The sequence below is a fragment of the Cervus canadensis genome, chromosome 2 (genome assembly GCF_019320065.1).
Source record: "Cervus canadensis isolate Bull #8, Minnesota chromosome 2, ASM1932006v1, whole genome shotgun sequence".
Classification (NCBI taxonomy): domain Eukaryota; kingdom Metazoa; phylum Chordata; class Mammalia; order Artiodactyla; family Cervidae; genus Cervus; species Cervus canadensis.
In genome coordinates this window covers 92,844,401-92,872,202 of record NC_057387.1, presented here as the reverse complement: position 1 = coordinate 92,872,202, position 27,802 = coordinate 92,844,401, and the positions used below count along the sequence as shown (strand labels likewise).

Genomic DNA, 27,802 nt, shown 5'->3' with positions numbered 1-27,802 from the left:
ATTAAATAAAATAAAGAAACAAACATTTACAAACTACAACAGAGGCACTCAGGTAGTGCTGTAAGAGTATAATAACAAGATAATCCAGTTAGGGAGTCAGCAAAGTCTGAAGAAAAGAAGATCTCTTTAGCATGAATAACTGTAAACCAGGAGTTAGGAAAGTGAAAAAGAAAGTGAAGTTGCTCAGTCATGTCTGACTCTTTGCGACCCCACGGACTGCAGCCTACCAGGCTCCTCCGTCCATGGAATTTTCCAGGCAAGAGTACTGGAGTGGGTTGCCATTTCCTTCTCCAGGGGATCTTCCCAACCCAGGGATCAAACCTGGATCTCCCGCACTGCAAGCATATGCTTTACTGTCTGAGCTACCAGGGAAGCCCATGAGAGTCAGGTGGAGCGAGACACTAGAGATTCAAGCAAGACAAACAGGGTGTACAAAGGCTCTTAACAGAACGTAGCAGGGTAATATGAGAGATTAGTGGTTCAAAAACAAACTTCTTATTCAAATCAACTTGAAAAGGCAGACACCTAAAAAAATCTGCTTGAGGCAGTAGAGACCTAAGAAGATAGTACACAAATTACAAATCTGAAACTCAGTATAAGAAATAAATACAGAGAAATAAGCCTGGTATTTGAGGCTATTTCTCTTTTTTGGGTATCTGACAGTTCCGACAGAGGTAGCTAAGAGGGTAAGAAGCAGAATATAACTTTTTACAAGCTTATGAAGTAGAGTTACAAAAATTGGAGTATCATGACCTTGGGAAGAGATGAGAAGGGAGGTCTGCAGGCAAGAGACAATGGCCTGTAAAGTAGCTAGGCCTTAGGACTGAATCTTGAAAAGATAAACCATAAGAGTAAACTAAAAATAAATAACCCATGCTATATACTGAATGTCTGCATCCCCTCAAAATGCATATGTTGAAATTCTATCTCCCCTGCCCAAGTGTGATATTTAGAGTTAGGGACTTTATGAGGTTATTAGGGCTAAGGCTTCATTAATGGGATTAGTGCCCATTAGTGCCACTGGTGACCAAAAGACCCCAGAAAATGTCCTTATCCTTTCTGCCACATGAGGAAACAGAGAGAAGATGGTTATCTATGAACAGAAAGGGGACCCTCACCAAATCTGCTAACTCCTTGATCTGGGATTTTCCAGCTTCCAGAACTATGAAAAATGAACTTCTATTATTTATAAGCCACCCAGTCTATGGTATTTTGCTGTACCAGCCCAAAAGGACTAAGACAGTCAACTAAGAATTTAGGCTTAAATGTGAATCATCCCAAATCTTGTCTGAAATAAGTTGGTCTAGAATTCCAAGTGCCCTCTAGAAATCTTCTAAAACAATCATAAACCTTGTCTGAAGGAAAATATCTTCACAAAAGGTTTTTAATTATTTCTAAAATTTTTATATACAAAATCTGACATTTAATGAAAATCAACCAGGGATATAAGGAAAAAAATCACTGGGATCAAAACACAAGAGAAATAACAGGAAATAAAAACAAATCAACAGGAAATCCAGAAAAATTAGTTACCAGACTGCAACTTAAAATATGCTTACTATGCTCAAGAAAATAAAATACAAGATTGAAAATGTCAGCAGACAACTAGAAAGCATTATAAGAAGCAAGTGGAAAATTTTTAACTAAAAAATAAAATAACCAAAAATTAACCATAACAAATGTATTTACTAACAGATTATAAATTACTCAAGAGAGAATTAGGGAATTGGAAGACAAAAGCATCTTGAGAGAAGCACAGAAAACCAAAAAGATGAAGTAACATAAAAAAGAAAAAAAAAGAGTAAGAAGATATAAAAATGTGTAATTAAATTTGTAAAAAGAGAGAAGAGGAGAAAAATATTTGAAAAGTTAATGTCTGAGAATTTATCTTAAGAAAGACATCAAGATACAAATCTCAAGCAAAACAAATTTTAAAACACACACACACATGCGGAGTTGGGTACACTGAAGTAAAGCTACAGGAAAACAGATGTAAGAGAATATATTAAAAGAAGCGAGCATAAAAAGAAAAAAATACCTTCAAAAAAGTAACAATAAAATTAACAGATGATTTCTCATCAGAAAGTAAGGGAGCAAAAAAGACAATGGAATAGTGTTAGTATTTTCTAAGGGCTGGATGACACTAATACCAATATTCAGTACATGTGTAACTGAATCATTTTGCTGTACATCTGAAACTAATACAACCGTGTTAATCAACTATACTCCAATATAAAATTTTAAAAAATATATCCTTCAGAAAAGGTGAGATGAAGACATTTTCAGAGAAATAAAAATCAAGATAATCTATCAACAAAAGACTATAAGAAAGGAATCATGAAAGGATATTCCTTAGAAAGAAGCAATAAATCTAGAAGATTTTCCAAAAAATGAAAGGAAATAAAGAACCAAAAAGGCAAAATATAGATATAAAGTGAAATAAATGATGCCTATATAGTAATAGCAATACTATTTTGTGTCATTTAATTGCACACTAAATTAAAATGCATAACAAAAAATAATATATTATCTAGAAGGGTTACAAAAGAAGTTCAGTACTTATAGGTTCTTTACTGCCCTAGAAGAGGTTAAAATAAAAATACAATAGAACTTTGATAATTCAAACATGTTGTAATCTCTGTGGTAACTGCTGAAAGAACATTTAAAGAATATGTACCTTCAAATAATAAAAGTGTGGAAATAAGAAATCAAAAAACAGACAATTAAAAGTAGAAAAATTAAAAGCACTAATATTCAACAATCCAAACAAATACAAAGTAGATAGCCATATGATAGATTTACACTAAAATATATTAATAAACACATTTTAAATTTTTTTAATTTTAAGATAATGAAAGCAATTATTTCATTGCTGGATCCTATGTATCCTTTATCCAGGTTCTAGCAATGGTTGTTGTTGTTTAGTATCTAAGTCCTGTCTGACTCTTTGCGACCCATGTACTGTAGCCTGCCAGGCTCCTCTGTCCATGGGATTTCCCAGGCAAGAATACTGGAGTGGCTTGCCATTTCCTTTTCCAAGGTATCTTCAGATCCCCTGGATTTAGGAATGGAATCTGGGTCTCCTGCATTGCAGGCAGATTCTTTATCATCTGATCTGCCAGGGAAGTCCCCTCCCCCAAAGGTAACAACTTGCAAAACTTTAATAAAGTATATCACGACCACTGTGACACTGATACAATCCACTGATTTTATTCACACGTTTCCAGCTTTACTTGTACTCATTTGTGTGTCTATACTTAGTTCTATACACTTTTACCTGGTGTGTAGGTCTGTGTATTCACCACCAGACAAGATACATAAAAGCTCCATCACATATCTCTTATGTTGCTCCTGTTAAACACATCTACCTCCCTCCCCAATCCAACCCTAATCCCTGATAACTACTAATCTGTTTACCATTCCTATAGTAATATCATGCATTAATATCTAAAATGGTCAAATTAAAAGACAAATTGGATTAAAAAAAAAACCTCTCTCGAAGTACCACTCATAAGACATATATGTAAAAATGTAAGAATACAGAAAAATAGAGAAAAAAAAGGATAAATATATAACATGTGACAGTTAAAAGAAGGCTGGTTTGGCTATGCTGTAAAAGAGAAAGTAATCATTAAAGCAAAAGCATCAAAATAATAAAAGGTTCAATTCACTGGGAGATAAATGCCTAGCAAGACTGTTCAAAAAAAAGTGAGGAGACACAAATTATTAATATCAGTAATGAAAAGAAAGACACAAAGATATTTTAAAATCCTAAGACTTAAATTTTATGCTACAAATGTGATGAATATATCTTATCTGAATTAAAATTCAAACAAAATGATTAAACAACTACAGAACAAATGGGGAAATGTGAACTGAGTGGATATTTGATGATATTAAGAAATTGTTAACTTTTAGGTGTTCCTTTTAGATATCTGTATCTATAAATGAAAGAAAATATGATATGATCTCTGAGATTTGCTACAGAATAATCAGGAAAAGGGTGATGAAGTAGGAAGATACAATTGAAGTAACATTAGCCATGAGTTGATCATTATTGAACTGAGTGATGAGTATGGGGTTTCAATATTCTTAGTGTCTACATTCATATATTTTGAAATTTTTTTTAAAAAGCCTTTTTCATGTTTTTTATTAGAAATGTTGTGTGTTTGTTCTAATAGCATCACCATGAGAGCTCGAAATATGCTGTTTTTTGTTAAAATTCTCTTCTGCCTCTTCCATCAGATCTACAAAATGGGAGCCACACATTCTACATGTTCAACTTCACATTTCTTCTTCAAATGTTATTTTGTTACCTATATAAAATCAGCTTAAAATTTCCAGAATTCTGTATTTTCTATAATTTTTACTCTGTATATATAATATGTATATATAAAATAATTTTTCTTTAAAGTAAAAATAGTAGAAGTTTTTAAAAAGAGGACAATAGAAGCACTAGGCTTTTACCAAAAAACTAGACTTTTACCAAAAAACTATTCCTCTCCTTTTAGTCTCATGCCATCTGATTTTGTCAACTGCTCATCTTTTCTCACTATATTCTTTTAACTTCAAGGTCCCTATCACATTTTCATTGAAGACAAAACAGGCTTATCTTTCTTTCAAACCTAAAACTTGCTATAATTTTGAGTAATGTCAACCTCCATGTAAATGCCTTAACCAACAGTTCTCTGATCCTCTCAAATCCAATGCACAAATACAAGGATTTTGATTATTTATTTACATGTCTGATTCTTATTTTATCAAGATGGATACTTGTTTGAACAAAGAGCTTATATTTTATTCATTTCTGAATTCCCTATATTCTCTTACAGTGACTAAATCTGGACAGGCAATCAAAAGTTTACAAAACAAATTTTATCCTAGGCCAGTGGATAAGCAACTTTTGCTTAAGAAGACTTTTCTATCACCCCTTGAGTCACACAACACATTCCATGAACATATCATGCTATATCTCATTCTATTACCAATAAATGGAAAAACAGAAAGGGCTAATGCTAAAGATGATGCTTAAATAGGAGACTGGCATTTAAGAAGCTTGCTCTATTGTATTCACAATAATTATAATTATTATTTGACCACAAAGTAAAAAAAAAATCCTATCTTTTAGAAAACATCAGAACATTAAACTTTATTAGAAATCAAACAAGTTTAGGACAAACATACTAACATTATACTTTTTCTAAGGCCACTCATTCTGTAACCTCAACTAGTTGAAAAACATTACTACAAAGTAGTAAACTGTATATTTTCAAAACGGCTGTGAGTAGTCAAAATAACAGTGTTATTTACTACCATTTAGAGAGTATCTTCTGTGTGTCAAGACTGAGTTCTTATGAGCTTCATACAAATCCCCAAAACAACCCTAACAAGTTATTACTTCCATTTCACAGATAAGAAATAGAGACTAAAGGTTAAGGTTACGAGGATAATAAAGTGATTCCTGAGCTGAGATTTGCACTCAGCCTGCACTGTTTTTACCAACAACTCTATAGGAACTGAAAGAAGTAATTTACAAAATACATGTGAAATAAGGAAGTATATTTTGAATCAGGAATAGAATAAAGAGATAGGATAGTAGCTACATGGAGTGAGGATGAAGACAGGAAATACCTTTTAAAGATGTAAACGTACAGGTTTATACAGTTTGAGGGTTAACAGCAAGAGAGCTATAGGAGGGGGAAAAAAATCTAATGATCAAGACTAGAGATAGCATGAGGAGATGAATAAAAAGAACAAAGTAGAAAAATCTTAAGCAGAATGGAGAAAACCCATCCTCCAGGACTAGGAGAAAGCCAGTAAGAATGAGTCGATGATGTAGGTGACTTCTAGGACAAGGGTGCAGTAAACTGAAGTGGATCACTACCATGGCTCAGTTTTGGTCAGTGAAGTAGTCATTTGTTCATCTTAAGAAAGTTAGAATTGAATAGACATCTGATGAGAGAAATGAATATGTTCAGAGTATCTATAAGATAAATTAAAAAGTTCTCCAAAAAGTGAAAGGACTGAAAATTAGCAGTGTTCCCATCAATTTGATGGCTATGACAGCCCATTAGCAATACTAAATTAATCTAGCATAAAAAGTCAAGAAAAAAAATTAAAAATGCAAAATGGATTCCTAAGAAGGCTGTACAAATAGCTGAGAAAAGAAGAGAAGCTAAAGGCAAAGGAAAAAGGAAAGGTATATAAATCTGAACGCGGACTTCTAAAGAATAGCAGGGAGAGATAAGAAAGCCTTCCTAAGTCACCAACGCAAAGAAATAAAAGAAAACAATAGAAAGACTAGGTATCTCTTCAAGAAAATTAGAGATATCAAAGGAACATTTCATGAAAAGACGGGCTCAATAAAGGACAGAAAGAGTATGGACCTAACAGAAACAGAAGATATTAAGAGGTGGCAAGAATACACAGAACTGTACAAAAAAAGATTTTAATGACCCAGATAACCACGATGCTGTGATCACTCATTGAGAACCAGATATCCTAGAGTGCAAAGTTAAGTGGGCCTAGGGAAGGAGGCATCACTGAGAACAAAGCTAGTGAAGGTGATGGAATTCCAGTTGAGATATTTCAAATCATAAAAGATGATGCTGTGAAAGTGCTGCACTCAATATGCCAGCAAATTTGGAAAACTCAGCAGTGGCCACAGCACTGGAAAAGGTCAGTTTTCATTCCAATCCCAAAGAAAGGCAATGCCAAAGAATGTTCAAACTACCACATAATTGCATTCATCTCAAATGCTAGCAAAGTAATGCTCAAAATTCTCCAAGTCAGTCTTCAACAGTACGTGAACCATGAACTTCCAGATGTTCAAGCTGGATTTCGAAAAGGCAGAGGAACCAGAGATCAAATTGCCAATATCTGTTGGATCACAGAAAAAGCAAGAGAATTCTAGAAAAACATCTACTTCTGCTTCATTGACTACACTAAAGCCTTTGATTGTGTGGATCACAACAAACTGGAAAATTCTTCAAGAGATGGGGATACCAGACCACCTTCCCTGCCTCCTGAGAAACCTATATGCAGGTCAAGAAGCAACAGTTAGAACTGGACATGGAACAACAGACTGGTTCCAAATTGGGAAAGGAATACATCAAGTCTGTGTATTGTCACCTTGCTTATTTAACTTATATGCAGAGTACATCATGCAAAATGCTAGACTGGATGAAGCATAAGCTGGCATCAAGATTGCAGGGAGCCATCTGTGTCTTCTTTGGAGAAGTGTCCGTTTAGGTCTTTTTCCTACTTTTTGATTGGGTTGTTTGATTTTCTGGTATTGAGTTGTATGAGATGCTTGTATATTTTGGAAATTAATCCTTTGTTAGTTGTTGAAAAGACGCTCATTATTAGAGAAATGCAAATTAAAATTACAATGAGATATCACCTCACAGTGGTCAGAATGGCCAGCATCAAAACGTCTACAAACAGTAAATGCTGGAGAGGGAATGGAGAAACAGGAACACTCTTGCACTGTTCGTGGGAATGTAAATTGATACAGCCACTATGGAAGACAGTCTGGAGATTCCTAAAAAACTAGGAATAAACCTGTCATATGACCCAGCAATCCCACTCCTAGGCATATACACTGAGGAAACCAAAATAGAAAAATACACATGTACTCCAATATTCATTGCAGCACTATTTACAACAGAACATGTTTACAATATGTTTACAATAGAATATATTTACAATAGCTAGTAAGCAACTTAGGTGTCCACCGAAAGATGAATGGATAAAGAAGTTGTGGTACATATACATGATGGAATATTACTTAGCCACAAAAAGGAAGGCATCTGAGTCAGTTCTAGTGAGGCAGATGAACCTAGAGCCTATTATACAGAGTGAAGTGAGTCAGAAAGAGAAAGATAAATATTGTACACCAACACACATATATGGAATCTAGAAAGATGGTATGATGAATTTATTTTCAAGGCAGCAATGGAGAAGCAGACACAGAGAACAGACATAAGGACATGGGGAAAGGGGAGGGGAAGCTGACATATATGGAGAGAGCACCATGGAAACTTACATTACCATATGTGAAACAGACAGCCAATGGGAATCTGCTGCATGTCTCAGGGAATTCAAATAGAGGCTCTTATCAACCTAGAGGGATGGGATGGGGGGGAGATGCAAGGAAGGTTCAAGAGAGGGGACATATGTGCGCCTATGGCTGTGATGTTTCACAGAAAACAACAAAATTCTGTAAACCAATGTCTTTCAATTAAAAAATAAATAATTTTTTTAATGTGCAAAAAGAAGTCTGCAGAGAAAAATATCAATAACCTCAGATATGCAGATGACACCACCCTTATGGCAGAAAGCGAAGAGGAACTAAAGAGCCTCTTGATGAAAGCAAAAGAGGAGACTGAAAAAGCTGGCTTAAAATTCAACATTCAAAAAATGAACATCATGGCATCCTGTCCCATCACTTCACGGCAAACAGATGGGGAAACAATGGAAACAGTGACAGACTTTATTTTCTTGGGCTCCAAAATCTCTGCAGATGGTAACTGCAGCCAGAAATTAAAAGACACTTGCTCCTTGGAAGAAAAGCTATGACCAAACCTAGACACCATATTAAAAAGTAGAGACATTACTTTGCTGACAAAGGTCCATCTAGTTAAAGCTATGGTTTTTCCAGTAGTCATGTATGCATGTGAGAGTTGAACCATAAAGGAAGTTGAGCGCTGAAGAATTGATGCTTTTGAACCGTGGTGTTGGAGAAGACTCTTGACAGTCCCCTAGACTGCAAGGAGATCCAACCAGTCCATCCTAAAGGAGACCAGTCCTGAATATTCATTGGATGGACTGACGCTGAAGCTGAAGCTCCAATACTTTGACCGACTGATGTGATCTGACTTATTGGAAAAGACCTTGATGCTAGGAAAGGCTGAAGAGAGGAGAAGGGGACAACAGAGGATGAGATTGTTGGATGGCATCACGTACTCGATGGACATGACTTGGAGTAGACTCCGGGAGTTGGTGATGGACAGGGAAGCCTGGCGTACTGAAGTCCACAGGGTCGCAAAGAGTCGGACATGACTGAGCGACTGAACAGCAACAATCTTATCGTATATACTTAGTAATTTTATCTCCTCTTTTTCAGTTTTTATACTTCTAATTTTTTGTGTGTGTCTAACTGCATTGATTAGTACCTCCACAATTTTAAAGGATCATCTATTTTCTCTGTTTTTTTTTTTTTTGTTTTTGGCCATGCTGCATGGCTTGTAGGATCTTAGTTCCCTGACTAGGATTGACCTCAGGCCACCACAGTGAACACACTAAGTCCTTACAACTGGAGCATCAGGGAATACCCAGAGATTATTTAGTTTCTAAGATCTCTTCCCTCTCTGAGAGTCTAGATTTTACCTGGAGTAGAAAAGGGTCTAGGAAATTAACCTGCACGGGGTGTGAGCTTGAAGTTCTAGTTCTTTTTCTTCTTCATCGCACATATTCAGCACTTTGCTGGCGATACCAAAGACCACAGATACTAATTTCATCACCATCCTAATTATGTTTTGTGCCGACACTGGCCTTGTGGGCTTGTGTTGGTCCATTAGAACAGAGCAAGGAAGGCAAGCAGAGTTCCTAACTCTGGTTCTAATGTTCACATAATCTGTAACCATGAACAGTAGCAGCTGTTCACTGAACCTCAATTTCTGCATCTTTAAAAGTGGCTGTTGGATGAGAGAAAACAGACATGGCTTTCTTAACTTTTCCATGATTTCGCCTCATATCCTGTTAAAATAAATCCCTTTATCTTCTGCAAACAGCTTCTTGCTTGGGCCTTGATGTCAGTACTTGTTACTGTATAGGTAACTTTGGGTACTGTATAGATATACTTGTTACTGTAATCTGGCTAGAAAGTATGTCTGTCTGCCTATGACCACTTTGAGGACACAGACCAAGTCTGACCCTATTCCATCATTTCTTTCTTGTTTTACTACAATAGCTTCTGACCTGGTTTCCTTGCTGCTTCAGAGCAATCTTTTAAAATAGAAACAAATAATGGCACTTCTTTAACTGAAACTGCTCTATCCTTCCCTATCGCTCACAGGATAGACTCCAAACCCCTTCATATATTATAAAAGGCCCTGTGTGATCTGGCCCTTGCCTCCTGCCTACTATCAGCTCTCACAACTTCTGGTCTGATACTCTATACTTCAGTCCATGGAGCTGCCTGGAGTACTTCAAAGCTCTAGGCTTATGACTTTCATTTCCATATTTACAAATAATGAATATCTCCTCTGCCTGAAATACAAGTTCTCTTTATCTGGGTAACCCTGAGACAACCTTAAGACTTAAGGCAAACTAAGGAGATGCTCACCAGTTCCATATCCTTTTCCTGGATCCTGGACATCTCTCAGTCTCCCTTGGTATCTGGTTGGGATCAAAAGGGATGTGGGCAGTGGTAATAAGTGCCACTTCCAGGCCTAGCCATCAAACACATACACAATTGCCCATATTCTCGCTCTCGGGCATGGAAGCTGCATGTAAAATCAATGGTATTGTAATAAGGAAAAAGGCTAGTTCACTGAGTCAACACTGGGGGGAAAATTGCCAGGCAAGTCACTTGACCTGCATCAGACTGTAATGAATCTTCACTGTATTCAGCCGTTGAGATTTGGGGACTGCTTACTATAGCATCTAAAATTGTTCACCTGACTTGTACAAAAATATTAATTCAAGTAGCCATTTTTATCCCTCAGGGATGAGTGAACAGCCCCTGTGTGCTCTCACAATTCTCTCTCCTGGCACAGACCACATGGCATAATCATGCTTTGTTTATTTCCATCTCCCATTAGAATGTGAACTCTTTCAGGGAAGAGACCATACATTCTTGGTTTTTTTAAATTCACAGGACCAGAGCAAGCCCTGGTATATAGTAGGTTATCACTGGAGGTTTAGTGAGAGAATGAATAGAAAATGAGTCAATTAACTGATGGAAGAATGAGTGAATTAAATGAATGAACAGCTGCATCTGAACTTTTTCATAGCAGTCAAATGAGATACTTTTTTCTGTGGCTATGTCAGAGCAGGGGGTGTGCTGCTACTGCAGGGCCCTTAATCATGTGAGGATGTGAGAGCTGGACTATAAAGAAAGCTGGGCAATGAAGAATTGATGCTTTTGAACTATGGCATTGGAGAAGACTCTTGCAAGTCCCTTGGACTACAAAGAGACCAAAACAGTCAATCCTAGAGGAAATAAGTCCTCAATGTTCATTGAAGGGACTAATGTTAAAGCTGAAGCTCCAATACTTTAGCCACTTGATGCAAAGAACTGACTCACTGGAAAAGACCCCAATTCTGGGAAAGATTGAAAACAGGAGGAGAAGGGCATGACAGAGTATGAGATGGTTGGATGGCATCACCAACTTGGTGGACATGAGTTTGAGCAAGCTCCAAGAGTTGGTGATGGACAGGGAAGCCTGGCATGCTACGGTCCATGGGGTTGCAAAGAACTGGACAGGACTGAGCGACTGACCTGAACTGAAAAAGTCAAGAAGGCAAGCTGTAGCACTGACTCATGAATGGACATTAATAAGGGTCTCCTATATGTTAGCTTTGATGTAATACCTGACATAATGCAATCAGTAAGCTGAAGTAAGATACAGAAAGAAAGCTTCAAACATTGTTACCAACACAAAGGGAACACACCTTTTTAAGCAAACAAATCATGTTTATCTTTGATTCCTAGCCCAGATGCTCAGGGAAATCACCATTAAATTCCAAGAAGCAGTACTATTATAGGCCACATGCTCTGATTGAAATGCAAATTAACAAATTTTTAATACTTAGACTAATCATGAATAAATATTTGAAACAGACTGAAAAAAAACACCACCACCAATATGAAGGTTCAGCGAAATGACTGGATACTCAGCAAATATTTTTTCACTTTCTTGCATATTAACTACCAAAAAAGGGAAGAAAGGAAAACTATGCAAAGAACCTTATTCTCAATAGTCACGAAATATGCAACAGTTAGAAATAAATATGAAAATAAACATGAAATACATGGCAACTATACAAACAAACACGCACTCACACACATACCCCAAAACCCTGGTAACAGGGTGAAAGAAAACATAAGTTTAATAAATCAATATATATCATTTATCTACATTGGAAGAATGAATAATACAAAAATGCTAATTCTTTCAAAATAATTAAAATTCAAAGAGGTTTATCTTAGACCTTAAAAATGAGTTTAAGTTCATCTAGAAAAATAAACAAGTAGGAATATAAATGTGTGCTTTTTAAATGAAAGAACATGGATTATAGAAAGATATAATAGTTAACTATGCAATATTAGCCCACATATAGATACTTAGAATAAGTAAATAGATATAATGAGGTGGGGACAAATGGGAGAGTACACAGAGACACAGGATGAGGGTAGAAAGGGTATTAATGAGGAACAGATTTCTGCTTCAGATAATGGCAATTTACACAAAGCAGACTAAGAAAATCTGATCAAGTTTTTTTTTTTTTAATCTGCTTGAAGGCACAGAGAAGCTAATAAGGCAGTGAAGAATTACAGGGCCAAGTTATGGGAAAAGAAAGAAGAGCCAGGGAGATGAGCCAAACATTGGAACTGCTTTCTCCCCAAGGGCATCTGCTAATTCCAGAAACGGCAAACTAAGGATGAATAAACTTAGCTGAGATTTTGATGGTCTCATAGACCTAGAAGAAAAATACCACTACAGGAGACCTCTCCGGTGGTCCAGTGGTTAAGAATCTGCCAACCAAAGCAGGGGACACGGGTTTGATACCTGGTCTGGGAAGATTCTGCACGCTGCAGGGCAACTTAGCTCACATGCCACAGAGCATGTGCTCTAGAGCCCGTGAGTCACAACTACAGAGCCCAAATGCCACGACTACTGAAGTCCGTGTACCTGGAACCTGTGCTCTGCAACAAGAGAAGCCATCACAATGAGAAGCGCACACACCTCAACTAGAGTAGCCCCCACTTGCAACAACTAGAGAAAGTTCACTCTCAGCAACGAAGGCCCAGGGCAGCCAAAAATTAATTAATTAAAAAAATCACTATACCCCAATGTTCATCGCAGCACTGTTTATAATAGCCAGGACATGGAAGCAACCTAGATGCCCATCAGCAGATGAATGGATAAGAAAGCTATGATACATATACACAATGGAATATTACTCAGCCATTAAAAAGAATACATTTGAATCAGTTCTAATGAGATGGATGAAACTGGAGCCTATTATACAGAGTGAAGTAAGCCAGAAAGACAAACACCAATACAGTATACTAACACATATATACGGAATTTAAAAAGATGGTAACGATAACCCTATATGCAGGACAGAAAAAGAGACACAGATGTATAGAACAGACTTTTGGACTCTGTGGGAGAAGGCGAGGGTGGGATGATCTGAGAGAATAGCACTGAAACACGTATATTATCAAGTGTGAAACAGACCGCCAGTCCAGGTTGGATGCATGAGACAAGTGCTCGGGGCTGGTGCACTGGGATGACTCAGAGGGATGGGATGGCGAGGGAGGTGGGAGGGGGGATCAGGATGGGGAACACACGTAAATCCATGGCTGATTCATATCAATGTATGGCAAAAATCACTACAATATTGTAAAGTAATTAGCCTCCAACTCATAAAAATAAGTGAAAAAAAAATCACTATAGGGCCTACACCAAGAAGGAGAGGTCTTTATAAATTCTCCACAGTTTAGATAAGAGTGCATAAAAGACAACATCACAGGAGTAAGGATAAATTGGAAATACCGTCCCCTGGTCCTTGTAACTCAGAAAGAAACCCAGCTTCAAATCACCTTAATCTCTGCCACTAGACTGACATGATAGAGGTCTGCTGGTACCACTGACATCCTACAGAAGGGAAATAAAGGGCAAACATAAAGCCTATCTGGAGAACAATAGTATCATGTTATGTCCCCAATTATTTCTATAATTTTTCACATACAAAGTTCAATACTCAGAAGGAATTGTACAATTATTTTTAGGAAAGTGTTCAGTAGTATCAAATAAAGCTAAATATACATCTATTCTATGACCCAGAAATTCCACTCCAAGAGAACAGAGTATAAATGTTTACTGAGAGATATTTGTAAGAATATTCATAATAAGCCTTAAAACAATCGTCATTTACAAGAAATGAATAAATTACTTTCATATAATGGAATACTAAAGAGCAATAAAAAAGAATGGACTAATGAAATACAACATCATAGGTGATTCACAGACATTAGGCTGAGTGAAAAACTCATTCAAACAAATACATATTTATGATTTAATTTATATTACATCCAAAAACGGACAAAAGTAATCAATACTGACAAAAGTTACAACAGTGATTATTGTGAGGAGGGTACTGACTGGCAGAGGTACAAAACCTTTTCAGATGTTGGAAATATTCTCTGTCTTGATGAATGGTGGTTATGGAGTACTCAAATGTGAATAATCATTCAAGGGTACATTTAGGGCTAAAATTAGCATACTCTAGACACTAGAAATACCTAAGACAGTCTTCATAAAGGATAAACCTGGAGGGCTTAAACTACTAGATATCAAAAGTGAAGTTCTAGTAATTAAGAAAGCATAATGTTTATGCAAGGACTCATGAAACAAAACAGAAAATATATAAATAAAAAAAAAATCCACAAGTAGGCAGGCATTTAGCTTGTGATAAACATTAAGAGCAAGGGGAATAAAAGTCTCTTCACCAAATGGTATTGCCCAATTAGATATGCATGAAATAAAAATAAAATATTATCCTTACTTCAACCATATATAAAAATAAAATCAGAGGAAGACTGTAAACCTGAATGTATATGGTGGAAATAAGCCTTCTAGAAAATTATACAGAGTATCTTCAAAACTTGAGCGTGGGAAATTAACAAGATGGCTCCAGTCTGGCTCTTTTCCCCCGCGCTCTCACGCTCGTTCACTCCATGTTCTGAAAATATGACTTTGCACAGTTGTGTAGTGGCTGAGGTCACTTACAGCACTGTGTATGAGTGCCACGAGTTACTCACTTGGTCATGGGCTCCTTTGTGCAGTACGCCTGTATGAGCTTCACCATGAAGGCCCTGGCTGCCGCTGCACTGGGGCTACACTGGAGTGACATCATGGTTACATTATATGAAGTTATGTTATGGCAACCTTATGGCTACATTATGGCTATGTTATGGCTGCAGCTTCAGATGCCACGTCAGCCAGGACAGAGACTGAGTTGTGGCTGCCATGCCAGCCAGAAGAGAATAACTGTGTCTGCAGTTTCCATGGTCCCTAGAGTCTTCTTCCAGCCTCTTAGCTTGCGCCTTGCCTACCCTGGGTGCAGCGAACAGTGGGAACAGCAAGACAACTGGCGTCACAAACAGAAACAGCGACACACTGGGATAGGGAAAAACACAATCCCAAAAAGCATTAAACATAAGGGGCTTCCCTGGTGGCTCAGATGGTAAGGAATCTGCCTGCAATGAGGAAGACAACAAGAATCACGAATGGATTGAAAATGCAAGCCACAGAGTGAGAAGTTACTGTACTTACAACACACATAACTGACATAAATCTTGTTAACTAGAAAATATTGAGAAGCCCTACAAATTAGTAAGAAAGTAATAAACAACCAAAAAGAGAAATGAGCAAAAGACAAGCATTTCACACACATACAAAGATATCTAGAAAAGATGTCGTCATTTATCTTCACAGAAATGCAAAATGAAACCACTGTTCACCCACCATATGACTAAAATGAAAAAGTCTGGCAATTCCAGGAGTTGGCAAGGATGTGGCGAGCAGAACTTTCACCAATGGCAGAGTGTATATCGACAGAGCAACACTGAAAACTGCTTGGCACTGTCTACTCACATTCACCTTAAGACTCAGCAATTACACACACTCACACATATATATGTGTATATATATAAGCATATGGGTTTCCCAGGTGGCACTAGTGGTAAAGAACCCACCTGCCAATGCAGGAGATGTAGAAGACATGGATTCAATCCCTGGGTTGGTAAGATCCCTTAGAGAAGGTTATGTCAACCCACTCAAGTATTCGTGCTTGGAGAATCCCATGGACAGAGGAGCCTGATGGGCTACAGTCCATGGGGTCACAAAGATTCGGACACAACTGAAATGACTTAGCATGCATGCACGCATATATATATATGTATATACATACACACACACACACACACACACACATACCAAATGATGTGCATGTGCATGAACATCAAGGCATGTAATCAAGAATGTTCATAGTAACTTCATTCATAACAGCACAAATGGAAATAAGCAAAATGCCCATTAATAACAGAATAAACAACTTGGAGTACAGTCACATAATGAGATACTACACAGCAACAAAGATAAATGAACTAGTTATCAAAACGAAAATCAATTTCTCAGCAAAAATGCTAAGCAAAATAGGCCTGGGACAAGAGAATTTGCAAACAATGATTCCATTTATTTAATTTTCAAAAATAGGCAATACTAAACTAGAATATCAGATTTTAAAATGGAAATCTCTTTGTGGAGCATAGAGGAAATAGAGATTGAACACAAAAGTGAAAGTGTCAGTGGCTCAGCTGTGTCTGAATCTTTACAACCCCATGGACTATAAGCCACAAGCCTACCCTGTCCATGGAATTGTCCAAGCAAAAACACTGGCATGGGTAGCCATTCATTTCTCCAGGGGATCTTTCCGACTCAGGGATTGAACCCAGGTCTCCTAAAATGCAGGCAAATTTTTTACCGTCTGAGCCACCAGGGAAGTCTTTAGGTCAATAAATACACATTGCCAAATTTCAGAAATTTCAGATGTTCAAGCTTGATTTTAAACAGACAGAGGAACCAGAGATCAAATTGCCAATATCCACTGGATCATTGAAAAAGCGACAGAGTTCCAGAAAAATGTCTACATCTGCTTTATTGACTATGCCAAAGTCGGACTGTGTGGATCACAACAAACTGGAAAATTCTGAAAGAGACAGGAATACCAGACCACCTTACCTGCCTCCTGAGAAATCTGTATGCAGGTAAAGAAGCAAACAGTTAGAACTGGACATGGAACAACAGACTGGTTCCAAATTGGGAAAGGAGCATACCAAGGCTGTATATTTTCACCCTGCTTATTTAGCTTCTATGCAGAGTATATCATGTGAAATGCAGGGCTGGATGAAGCACAAGCTGGAATCAAGATTGCCGGGAGAAATATCAATAACCAGATATGAAGATGATACCACCATTATGGCAGAAAGCGAAGAAACTAAAGAACCTCTTGATGAAAGCAAAAGAGGAGAGCGAAAAAGTTGGCTTAAAACTCAACATTCAGAAAACAAAAATCATAGCATCTGGTCCCATCACTTCATGGGAAATAGATGGGGAAACAATGGAAACAGTGACAAGCTTTATTTTTTTGGGCTCCAAAATCACAGCAGATGGTGACTGTAGCCATGAAATTAAAAGATGCTTGCTCCTTGGAAGAAAAGTTATGACCAACCTAGACAGCATATTAAAAAGCAGAGACATTACTTTGCCAAAAAACATTCATCTAGTGAAAGCTATGGTTTTTCCAGTAGTCATGGATGGATGTGAGACTTGGACTATAAAGAAAGCTGACTGCCAAAGAATCGATGCTTTCGAACTGTGGTGTTGGAGAAGACTCTGTCCCTGGGACAGCAAGGAGATCAAACTAGTCAATCCTAAGGAAATCAACTCTGAAGATTCATTGAAAGGACTGATGCTGAAGCTGAAACTCCAATAATTTGGCCACCTGATGCGAAGAACTGACTCATTTGAAAAGACCCTGATGCTGGGAAAGATTGAAGGCAGGAAAAGGGGATGACAGAGAATGAGATGGTTGGATGGCATCACCGTCAACGGACATGAGTTTGAGTAGGCTCCGGGAGTTGGTGATGGACAGGGAGGCCTGGCATGCTGCAGCCTAAGGGGTCGCAAAGAGTCGGACATGACTGAGTGACTGAACTGCACTAAAATTTCAGAAAGCTTTCCTTATCAGTTCAGTCAACTCTTTGCGACCGACCGCATGTCCAACTCTTTGCGACCCCATGGACTGCAGCATGCCAAGCCTCCCCGTCCATCACCAACTCCCGGAGTTTACTCAATCTCATGTCTGTTGTGTTGGTGATGCCATCCAACCATCTCATCCTCTGTCATCCCCTTTTCCACTCACCTTCAATCATTCCCAGCATCAGGGTCTTTTCAAATGAGTCAATTCTTTGCATCAGGTGGCCAAAGTATTGGAGTTTCAGCTTCAGCATCAGTCTTTCCAATGAATATTCAGGACAGATTTCCTTTATGATGAACTGGTTAGATCTTCTTGCAGTCCAAGGGACTCTCAAGAGTCTTCTCCAACACCACAGTTCAAAAGTGCTCAGCTTTCATTATAGTCCAACTCTCATATCCATACATGACTACTGGAAAAACCATAGCTTTGACTATATGGACCTTTGCTGACAAAATAATGTCTCTGCTTTTTAATATGCTGTCTAGGTTGGTCATAACTTTTCTTCCAAGAAGCAAGCATCTTTTTATTTCATGGCTGCAGTCACCATCTGCAGTGATTTTGGAGCCCAAGAAATTAAAGTCAGCCACTGTTTCCACTTTTCCCCATCTATTTGCCAGGAACTGATGGGACTGGATGTCATGATTTTTGTTTTCTGAATGTTGAGCTTTCAGCCAACATTTTCACTCTCCTCTTCACCTTCATCAAGAGGTCCTTTAGTTCTTCTTCCCTTTCTGCCATAAGGGTGGTGTCATCTGCATATCTGAGGTTATTAATATTTCTCCCGGCAATCTTGATTCTAGCCTGTGCTTCTTCCAGCCCAGCGTTTCTCATGATGTACCCTGCATAGAAGTTAAATAAGCAGGGTGACAATACATAGCTTTGACGTACTCCTTTTCATATTTGGAAACAGTCTGTTGTTCCATGTCCAGTTCTAACTATAGCTTCCTGACCTGCATACAGATTTCTCAAGAGGCAGGTCAGGTGGTCTGGTATTCCCATCTCTTTCAGAATTTTCCAGAGTTTATTGCAAGCCACACAGTCAAAGGCTTTGGCATAGTCAATAAAGCAGAAATAGATGTTTTTCTGGAACTCTCTTGCTTTTTCAATGATCCAGCAGATGTCGGCAATTTGATCTCTGATTCCTCTGCCTTTTCTAAAACCAGCTTAAAAATCTGCAAGTTCACAGTTCATGTATTGCTGAAGCCTGGCTTGAAGAAATTTAAGCATTACTTTGATGCTGGGAGGGAGTGGGGTCAGGAGGAGAAGGGGACAACAGAGGATGAGATGGCTGGCTGGCATCACCAACTCGATGAACATGAGTCTGGGTAAGCCCCGGGAGTTGGTGATAGACAGGGGGGTCTGGTGTGCTGCGATTTATATAAGAGTCGGACACGACTGAGTGACTGAACTGAATGAACTGAACTGACTAGCGTGTGAGAAGAGTGCAATTGTGTGGTAGTTTGAACATTCCTTGGCATTGCCTTTCTTTGGGATTGGAATGAAAACTGACCTTTTCCAGTCCTGTGGCCACTGCTCAGTTTTCCAAATTTGCTGGCATATTGAGTGCAGCACTTTCACAGCATCATCTTTCAGGATTTGAAATAGCTCAAACTGGAATTCCATCACCTCCACTCGCTTTGTTCATAGTGATGCTTTCTAAGGCCCACTTGACTTCACATCCAGGATGTCTGGCTCTAGGTGAGTGATCACACCATCCTGATTATCTGGGTCGTGAAGATCTTTTTTGTACAGTTCTTCTGTGTATTCTTGCCAACTCTTCTTAATATCTTCTGCTTCTGTTAGGTCCCTACCATTTCTTTCCTTTATTGAGCCTATCTTTGCATGAAATGTTTCCCTGGTATTTCTAATTTTCTTGAAGAGATCTCTAGTCTTTCCCATTCCATTGTTTTCCTCTATTTCTTTGCATTGATCGCTGAGGAAGGCTTTCGTATCTCTCCTTGCTATTCTTTGGAATTCTGCATTCAAATGGGTATCTTAATCATGTACAGCAAGTCAAAAGCTATAATAAACTTCTTAATAGAGAGTGCCAGAATACCATTAATCCTTTGTACCAACAAGAGTAATCGCTATAACAATTTCCAATAAATGTCTGTTTATCTGCTTTAACTACAAAGGGAATTGGTGGGGATGCATTTGCTATCGTGGATTTAAAATATGAATCCTGAGTCCTACAAGCTCTCTTGATGACTGAGGCAGGGAGTCTCTCACTCAAAGACAGTGAAGGATTTATTCCCAGCCTTCAAATCTTCACGTGAAAGCATTTTAAATACTGCAGACACCAAACAAGCAGCAATTCTCAGAAGCGATAAAGCAGGGGCTCTAATGAAACTGCTATTTTTCCCCATAGCCAAGAGAAAACAATAGGGGCAGCTAGTAATCTACTGCAATAAAAATAAGGATCCTATCTTCTCTTTATCCAAACGTTGAAGGGTATGTAACCAAGGTAGTCATTAATATATTACAAATTTTCAAATACAAAATACATTTCCTAATCAAAGGATTATAGTACAAACAGGTATCTTTCAATTGGACAGTTCCAGCACTCATGGAAAGAGTAATGAGAGGCAATCATATGATACATTTATGGTATTTTATTTAACTCCTTTGAACATTAAACACCTAGTATGTATCAGGTATTGTCATATGCACACAGCAGCCACAAAAAAGGAAAAGTCAATGCTCTTATGGAACTATCATTCTGATGAGAGAAAAAATAAAAAATAATGCATCAGTGCTAGGAAGAAAAACAGGAAGACTATCTCCATCCTTATTTGCCCTGAGCAGTACTCTTTTAACAGCTGTTGTCTTGGTGGAAATAAAAACACACTCTTACGCTCAAAGTATCCTGGTAGAAGATAGGATAACCTTAAAGACAATGGGAGAGAGATGGAGATATTGACCAAAAGGGGATGCCATTATTAAATACTTGGATGAGAAAAGATCTCTCATTATGATGATAAATTTGAGGAGGGACTGGAGAGAAGAGAGGGAGCAAGCAATACACACATCTGCAGGAAGAGCTTTGAAGGCAGTATATTTGTGGTAGTATGTAGCCGACCCTTGAACAATGTGAGGGCCAGGGGTGCCCATCCTCTCTGCAGTTGAAAATCCACATATAGCTTATAGTCAGTCCTCCACATTGGTTTCTCCATGTAAGTGGTTCCTCTGTATCTGCAGTTCCTCCTTATCTGTGGTTCAGCATCCACGGAGTCAACCAAAGACCATGCACTGTAGTATTTACTATTGAAAAAAATTTGTGTATAAGTGGACCTGTGCAACTCAAATCTGTGTTGTCCAAGGTTCAAGTGTATTGTCTGTGTGTGAGACACGTGTGGGTCTATGTAAGAGAGAGAGTGTGTGTCTACAGAAGAGAATCTACAAACCTTTCATGAGAAAAGATGAAAATTCAGTGTCAGTAGAGAAGTCTACATGGTAGAAAGCTTCTCATTCTCTTTCTTACCTAAAAATGGCTCCCAGGAAATAGCTTTCATCATAACTCTAATTTCATTCTGGTAGATTCCAGAATTAAAACCATTTCCCTAAAGAGAATGCCTTCTCTATGAATGCAAAATCACCCTATATGGCTTTTAATGTCACTGGCCCTTATATACCACTTTGTATTTATGTATCATAAATATATATATTTCAGAGGCTTAAAGTGGTTCTGGACCTCTGGAGGCTCCTTACAGGTTCAGATATGGTATGAATATAATGTGGCAGTTCCCAAATAATAAAGAGTAATAACACATTACCAATAAAAATAAGCAAGGATATTTTAAGTGTTTCCTGCATGTCAACGACTTTTCTAAGCACTCTGTCTGAGGTTACTCAAGTATCTGTCCATTTATCAGACTGCCCAATTTAAGAGGGTCCTTGGATCTCCTTGAGCATTTGCACAATCTACCAAAAAAAAAACAAATAGATCCTTACCTCTCACCATACACACAAAAATTAACACATAATGGACCATAGGCCTATATGTAAGGAATAAAATAAAATTTATAGAAGTGACCTTGATAAAGCAAACATTTCACCAAAAATATGATCCCATAAAAGGAAAAAAAAATTGTTAACCTGGACTTCTTTTGTTTTTCATAAAGTGAAAAGTGTTAGTCGCTCAGTTGTATTCCACTCTTTGCAACCCCATGGCCTGCAGCCTGCCAGGCTCCTCTGTCCATGGGATTTTCTGGGCAGGAATGCTGGAGCGAGTTGCCATTCTCTTCTCCAGTGGATATTCCCAACCCAAGGATCAAACCCAGGTCTCCTGCATTGCAGGCAGATTCTTTACCCTGAGCCATAAGAGGACACCATTAGAAGAATGAAAAAATTAAACTAGGATAAAGTATTTACCAATCTTATGTCTGATAAAGGATTTATATTTAGAATATGTTTAAAAAGAAAAAAAAAAACTTGATAAGAAGACAAACTACCCAGTTCAAAATGGATAAAATATTTGAATAAGCATTTTACAAGAAAAGGTATATGAATAGCTAATCTGCACATGGAAAGATGCTCAACAGTATTAAAATGCAAGTTAAAAATATGAGATATCACTACACATCCATCAGAATAACTATATTCCAAAAAGACTGACATTATCAAATCTTGGGGATGATATGGAATATCTTCATACTTTGCTGGTGGGAATGAAGAATGGTACAGTGACTTTAGAAAGGGCTTCTCGGGTGGCGCTAGTGGTAAAGAACACATCTGCCAATGCAGGAGACACAAGAGACACAGGTTTGGTCCATAGGTTGGGAAGATCTTCTGGAGGAGTGCATGGAAACCCACTCCAGTATTCTTTCCTGGAGAATCCCATGGACAGAGGAGCCTGGCGGGCTATAGTCCGTAGGGTTGCAAAGAGTCAGACATGACTGAAGTGACTTAGCATGCACACACTCAACTTTAGAATACAGGTTGAGAGTTTAAGTTAAACATATACTTAGCGTACAACTCAGCATGCATCCATATACTCATAGCAAATTGCTCATAATAGTCAAAAACTGAAACAATCCAAACATTCATCAAATAGTGAATGGAAAGGGAAAAAAGTTCTATGAATAGAGTACCATTCATCAACAAAAAGAAATGAATTACTAATATGTACAACAACACGGATAAACCTCAAAAACATTATTCCAAGTAAAAGAAGTCAGACACAAAAGATAACATATTATATAAATCTATTTATATAAAACTTCTAGGAAAGAAAAACATACAAAGATAGAAAATAGACCAGTGTTGTTGGGACTGAAGTACACATAGAAATTGAGTACAAATAGGCATTAGGAAATATGAGGTGATAGAAATATTCTAAATTGGATTGTGATGATGGCTCACAACTATATACATTTTCTAGAAATGACTTAACTACAGTTACAATGGGTAATTTTTGTGATATGTAAGTTACACCTCACTAAAGCTGTTAAATAAGGAAGGAAAGGAGAGATGACCCCACTTTTTGTATAAGAACAGTATTTCACTCTCACTACCTTGCTGATACGGAGAAGGAAATGGCAACCCACTCCAACATTCTTGCCAGGAATCCCATGGACAGAAGAGCCTAGAGGGCTACAATCCATGGGATCTCAAAAGTCAGACACGACTTAGCGACTAAACCACCAACCACACTGCTGATGAGGGAAATATCTTTAATAGAAGAATTCCAACTAACAAATACAGAAAAATGACAATATTAAAAAAAACCACATTTCATCATCTCTAATGAAAATATGGGTCTCAAGGAATACTAAAGCTGTTAGATGAAAGACTGTAGAAAAAATTTATTATGGAATAATATCAAGCTGATACTGTCTGAAGCAAATAAGATCAATCTCAATATCACTAAACTTAAGACAGTCAGATATTATATGCCACCTGATATTATGCAATAAGTACAGAGCACTAATTATGAAGGATTCTTGTGGGGGGAAGAAAAAGAAGCCTGAATTGAACTAAACCTTTAGGTCTAATTATCAGTTTACACAATACTCTTGCCAAAAAGAAAATAAAATAAGCATGAATCAAACCAAACCTTTAGCTCTAATTATCAGTTTACATAATAAAGTGATGAATAAGCTAAACAACACTTTAAGGAAGCAATCAACCAAATCCAAACTGTAGGATATTCTAAAGAACTTGATTTTTTTAACAAACTCACAGCATTAGGAAAAAAAAAAAAGTGAGAGACACTACTACAGAAAAAAATAAACCTAAGAGCTAAACAGCTATAAATAGAATATGAACCACACCTTCATGGGATCCTGATTTTAACAAACCAACTGTATAAAGACATTTTGGTTATAACTGGAGAAATTTGCACAATGACTAATTATTTGATGTTAATAAGGAACTATTATTAATTTTGTTAGGTATGATACTAGTAGAGAGGTTTTATTTTCTTCAAAGAAACTATCAATTAGAGGTCATGCCAGAATATTTGCAATGAAATAATGTATGTAGAGAATTTTCTTTTAAATATTCCAATGCCTTTTTTTAAGTATCAGGTCAAAAGTATCAGAGAGTCAATTCTTAGGCTGATTGATAAGAAGTCCAGGGTCTCCAAGGAGAAGAAAGGGGTCTGGGGCTCTGGAAGTGGAGATAGGGGTCTGGAATTCTCAAGCAGGAGGAAAGGACAAACTTTTTTTATCTATATTCCTTAGTCTTAGTCAATTACACAACTCAGTTTAAACTCTGTACTAGGGATTATACAACAACAATATATCCTGCTTGAGGACAGTTTCTCCTTCCTGAAAACCTTCTAACTAATCCTGATATCTTAGAATGTATATGAGTGGGTCTGGTAGGATCTTTCTATTATTTAATTGTAATCTTGTTATCCTAAAATGTAATTGTGGGAGTGGGTCTGGTAAAATTTTCACAAACTCCAGACATTCTTTTGATTCACTGTAGTAACTAATTAAAAGGTATATAATTCCATTGCTAACACTAGCAAGGGGGCACTCTCCATCCCCCTTCCGATGTCTGTGTCAGAAGCTTTTTCTATCTCTTTTATACTTTAATAAAACTTTATTACACAAAAGCTCTGAGTGATCAAGCCTCGTCTCTGGCCCCAGATTGAATCCTTCTTCTCCAGAGGCCAAGAATCCTGGCATCTTTCGTGATTCAGCAACAATCTTTCAAGGGTTAACATACAATATAATAGGTAAATGTCAAAAACTATTAAAGCTAACAGGTATTATGGGATTTCATCATTCCATCCCTTCTACTTTTAGCATAGTTTTAATTTTCACATTAGTAAGGTTAGGACACAACAAAAAGTTGCAAAACTGAGAAGAAAATAAAAGAAAAGAGAGCCCAAAGCTCACCAGAGAGGTCAGGGATAAAGACTCTCATGAAGTCATCAGAAGACAGGTTTAAAAAAAAAAAAAAAAAAGACAAGTAAAACATGAAGCCAAGTCCTTGGAGAATATCATATAAGGAGACAGTAGAAACTAAGTTAAAAAGAGACCATAGAAGTGAAGCCAGAAGAATACCAATATTTAAAGACAGGACGGACAAACATGAATTTGAGATAGATACCAAAAAGTAGAAAGTCAGGGACAAGAGAAGAGACTTAACAGAAAAATTGAATCAGGGAAATCTAGGCAAGAAAGATTCCAGATAAATCATCAAGTACCCTTCTTAGAGTTCCTAAATTTCACATGAAAGAGAAAAATAACTATGTTTAACAAAATTTCAGAATGATGAGAGAAATAATTATCTTCATATTTTCTAAGATGTACAGTTTCCCAGATACTGAACAAGACGTTCAAAAAATTAGAAGCCATTTACCCACTAGCACCTGGTGGCTCAAATGGTAAAGAATCTGCTTGCAATGCAGGAGACCTGGGTTTGATCCCCGTGTAGGGAAGAACCCCTGGAGAAGGATTTCCAGGGGTAGAAATCAACCAGCCCTATTTCTACCTGTATGTACAGATTCTAGCATGGTGCCAAGTTGCATGTTTCTATATTGCAGACTTCCAATGGGGTGCAAACCGTATGGAAGGGACAGCTGACACTGATGAGGCTCAATATCATTGGCGTTTTGAGCCACAGTTATACATTAGACCAATCTGGTAATTCCTAATCCCTTTCTGATTACAAAGATAAGCAACAGAGCTTTTTACTTCATATTCAGAGCTTGAATAACTTCTCCCCAATATACTTTGCATTGATGTTCTCACAAATAACTGGATCTTTTTATAGTTGATTCCTAGTACTTTGAGGAATTTACTGCTAACCACAACCTTGAAAATGTCACTTTCAAATAATTTATTTACATACTGTGTACCATAAAAACACAAAAGCAAATAATTATTTCAAGCTACTATTACTTCAATCTTCCATTATTTACTCTCTTGACTTGCAACACAATGAGGTTAAAGACAGATTTTTGTTTGCAGGGCAGAATCCCACTTAACACGAATCACAATCCTTACATCATTAACAACTCATAACATCTTAGTCAATAAAAAGTTCAAATAACTCTTTTTGTTATTTTCAAATCAAACCCAGAAAAAGGAAAAATTCCCCGTCTCTGCGACACATGTATTTTTTTTTAATTATTATTACTTCCAGGTATATTCTGAAATTCTAAAAAAAGTTAAAAAAAAAAAAAAGCCCTCACCTTGAGATTTGTCAAGTTCTTATTAGACCCTCTTTGACTTTTATCTAACTCAGGATTAAAGAGCATAATTCTAAAATCTCTCCAAATCAGGAATTAAAAGTTAAAAACTTACATTCAAGCTGTGCAACCACATCTCCAGGGTCCACTGCTTCAGGGAACACCTATGGTGAGAGAAGGCAGAGAGAAACAGGATGGAGAAGAAAAAGTAAAAGGAAGACATATATGAGACAGTCTTTGTGCTTTCTTTCTCATTGCCAGAATATTCCTTTCCCAACCAAAGAAACTTTTGACATTATTGAGAATTGTCACTTCTCTGTTTCCCATGATCACCATGGAAGATTTTACCAACAAATAAAAATTACAGCTGGCTCTGCTTCCCTCTCCAATTTCATCTACTAGCAGTCTTCTCTTTGTTACCATGGTCATATTTGCTTTCTTACTGTTCCTCCTTCTCATTAAGCTTATTCCCAAGAAGACAGCTTTATATTTGCTGTTCCTCTGCTTAGAATGCTTTTATCCTAGACATTTAAATACTACCTCATAATTCAGACTCAATTTCAATGTTACTGCCTTCTCTGACCAACACCTTTAAAACAAACAATCCTCTTAATCCCTCTGTCCCCTTACCCTCCCTTTATTCTCTTCATGACAGCTCAGTTCAGTTCAGTCACTCAGTCGTGTCCAACTCTTTGCTACCCCATGGACTGCAGCACACTAGACCTCCCTGTCCATCACCAACTCCCGGAGTTTACTCAAACTCATGTCCATTGAGTCGGTGATGCCATCCAACCATCTCATCCTCTGTCGTCCCCTTCTCCTCCCGCCTTCAATCTTTCCCAGCATCAGGATCTTTTCAAATGAGTCAGTTCTTCACATCAGGCGGCCAAAGTATTGGAATTTTAGCTTCAATATCAATCCTTCCAATGAATATTCAGGACTGATTTCCTTTAGGATGGACTGGTTGGATCTCCTTGCGGTCCAAGGGACTCTCAAGAGTCTTCTACACCACCACAGTCCATGACACCTACTATCTAAAAGTGTATTACTCATGCATTTACTTAATTACTGTTTGTTTTTCCTATTATAATGAAAGCT

At 37.5% G+C, this 27,802-nt stretch overlaps 1 protein-coding gene across 8 annotated transcripts in view; it reads right to left on the bottom strand.

Moving 5' to 3' along the window:
- Positions 1-27,802, bottom strand: part of SPATA6 (spermatogenesis associated 6) — a 144,179-nt gene that overhangs the window by 93,679 nt on the left and 22,698 nt on the right. For all 8 annotated transcript variants that reach the window (XM_043461388.1, XM_043461393.1, XM_043461390.1 and 5 more), the window contains one exon: positions 26,820-26,868. In XM_043461388.1, coding sequence (XP_043317323.1) covers positions 26,820-26,868 — 49 coding nt within the window. The remainder of the gene's footprint in view (positions 1-26,819; positions 26,869-27,802) is intronic.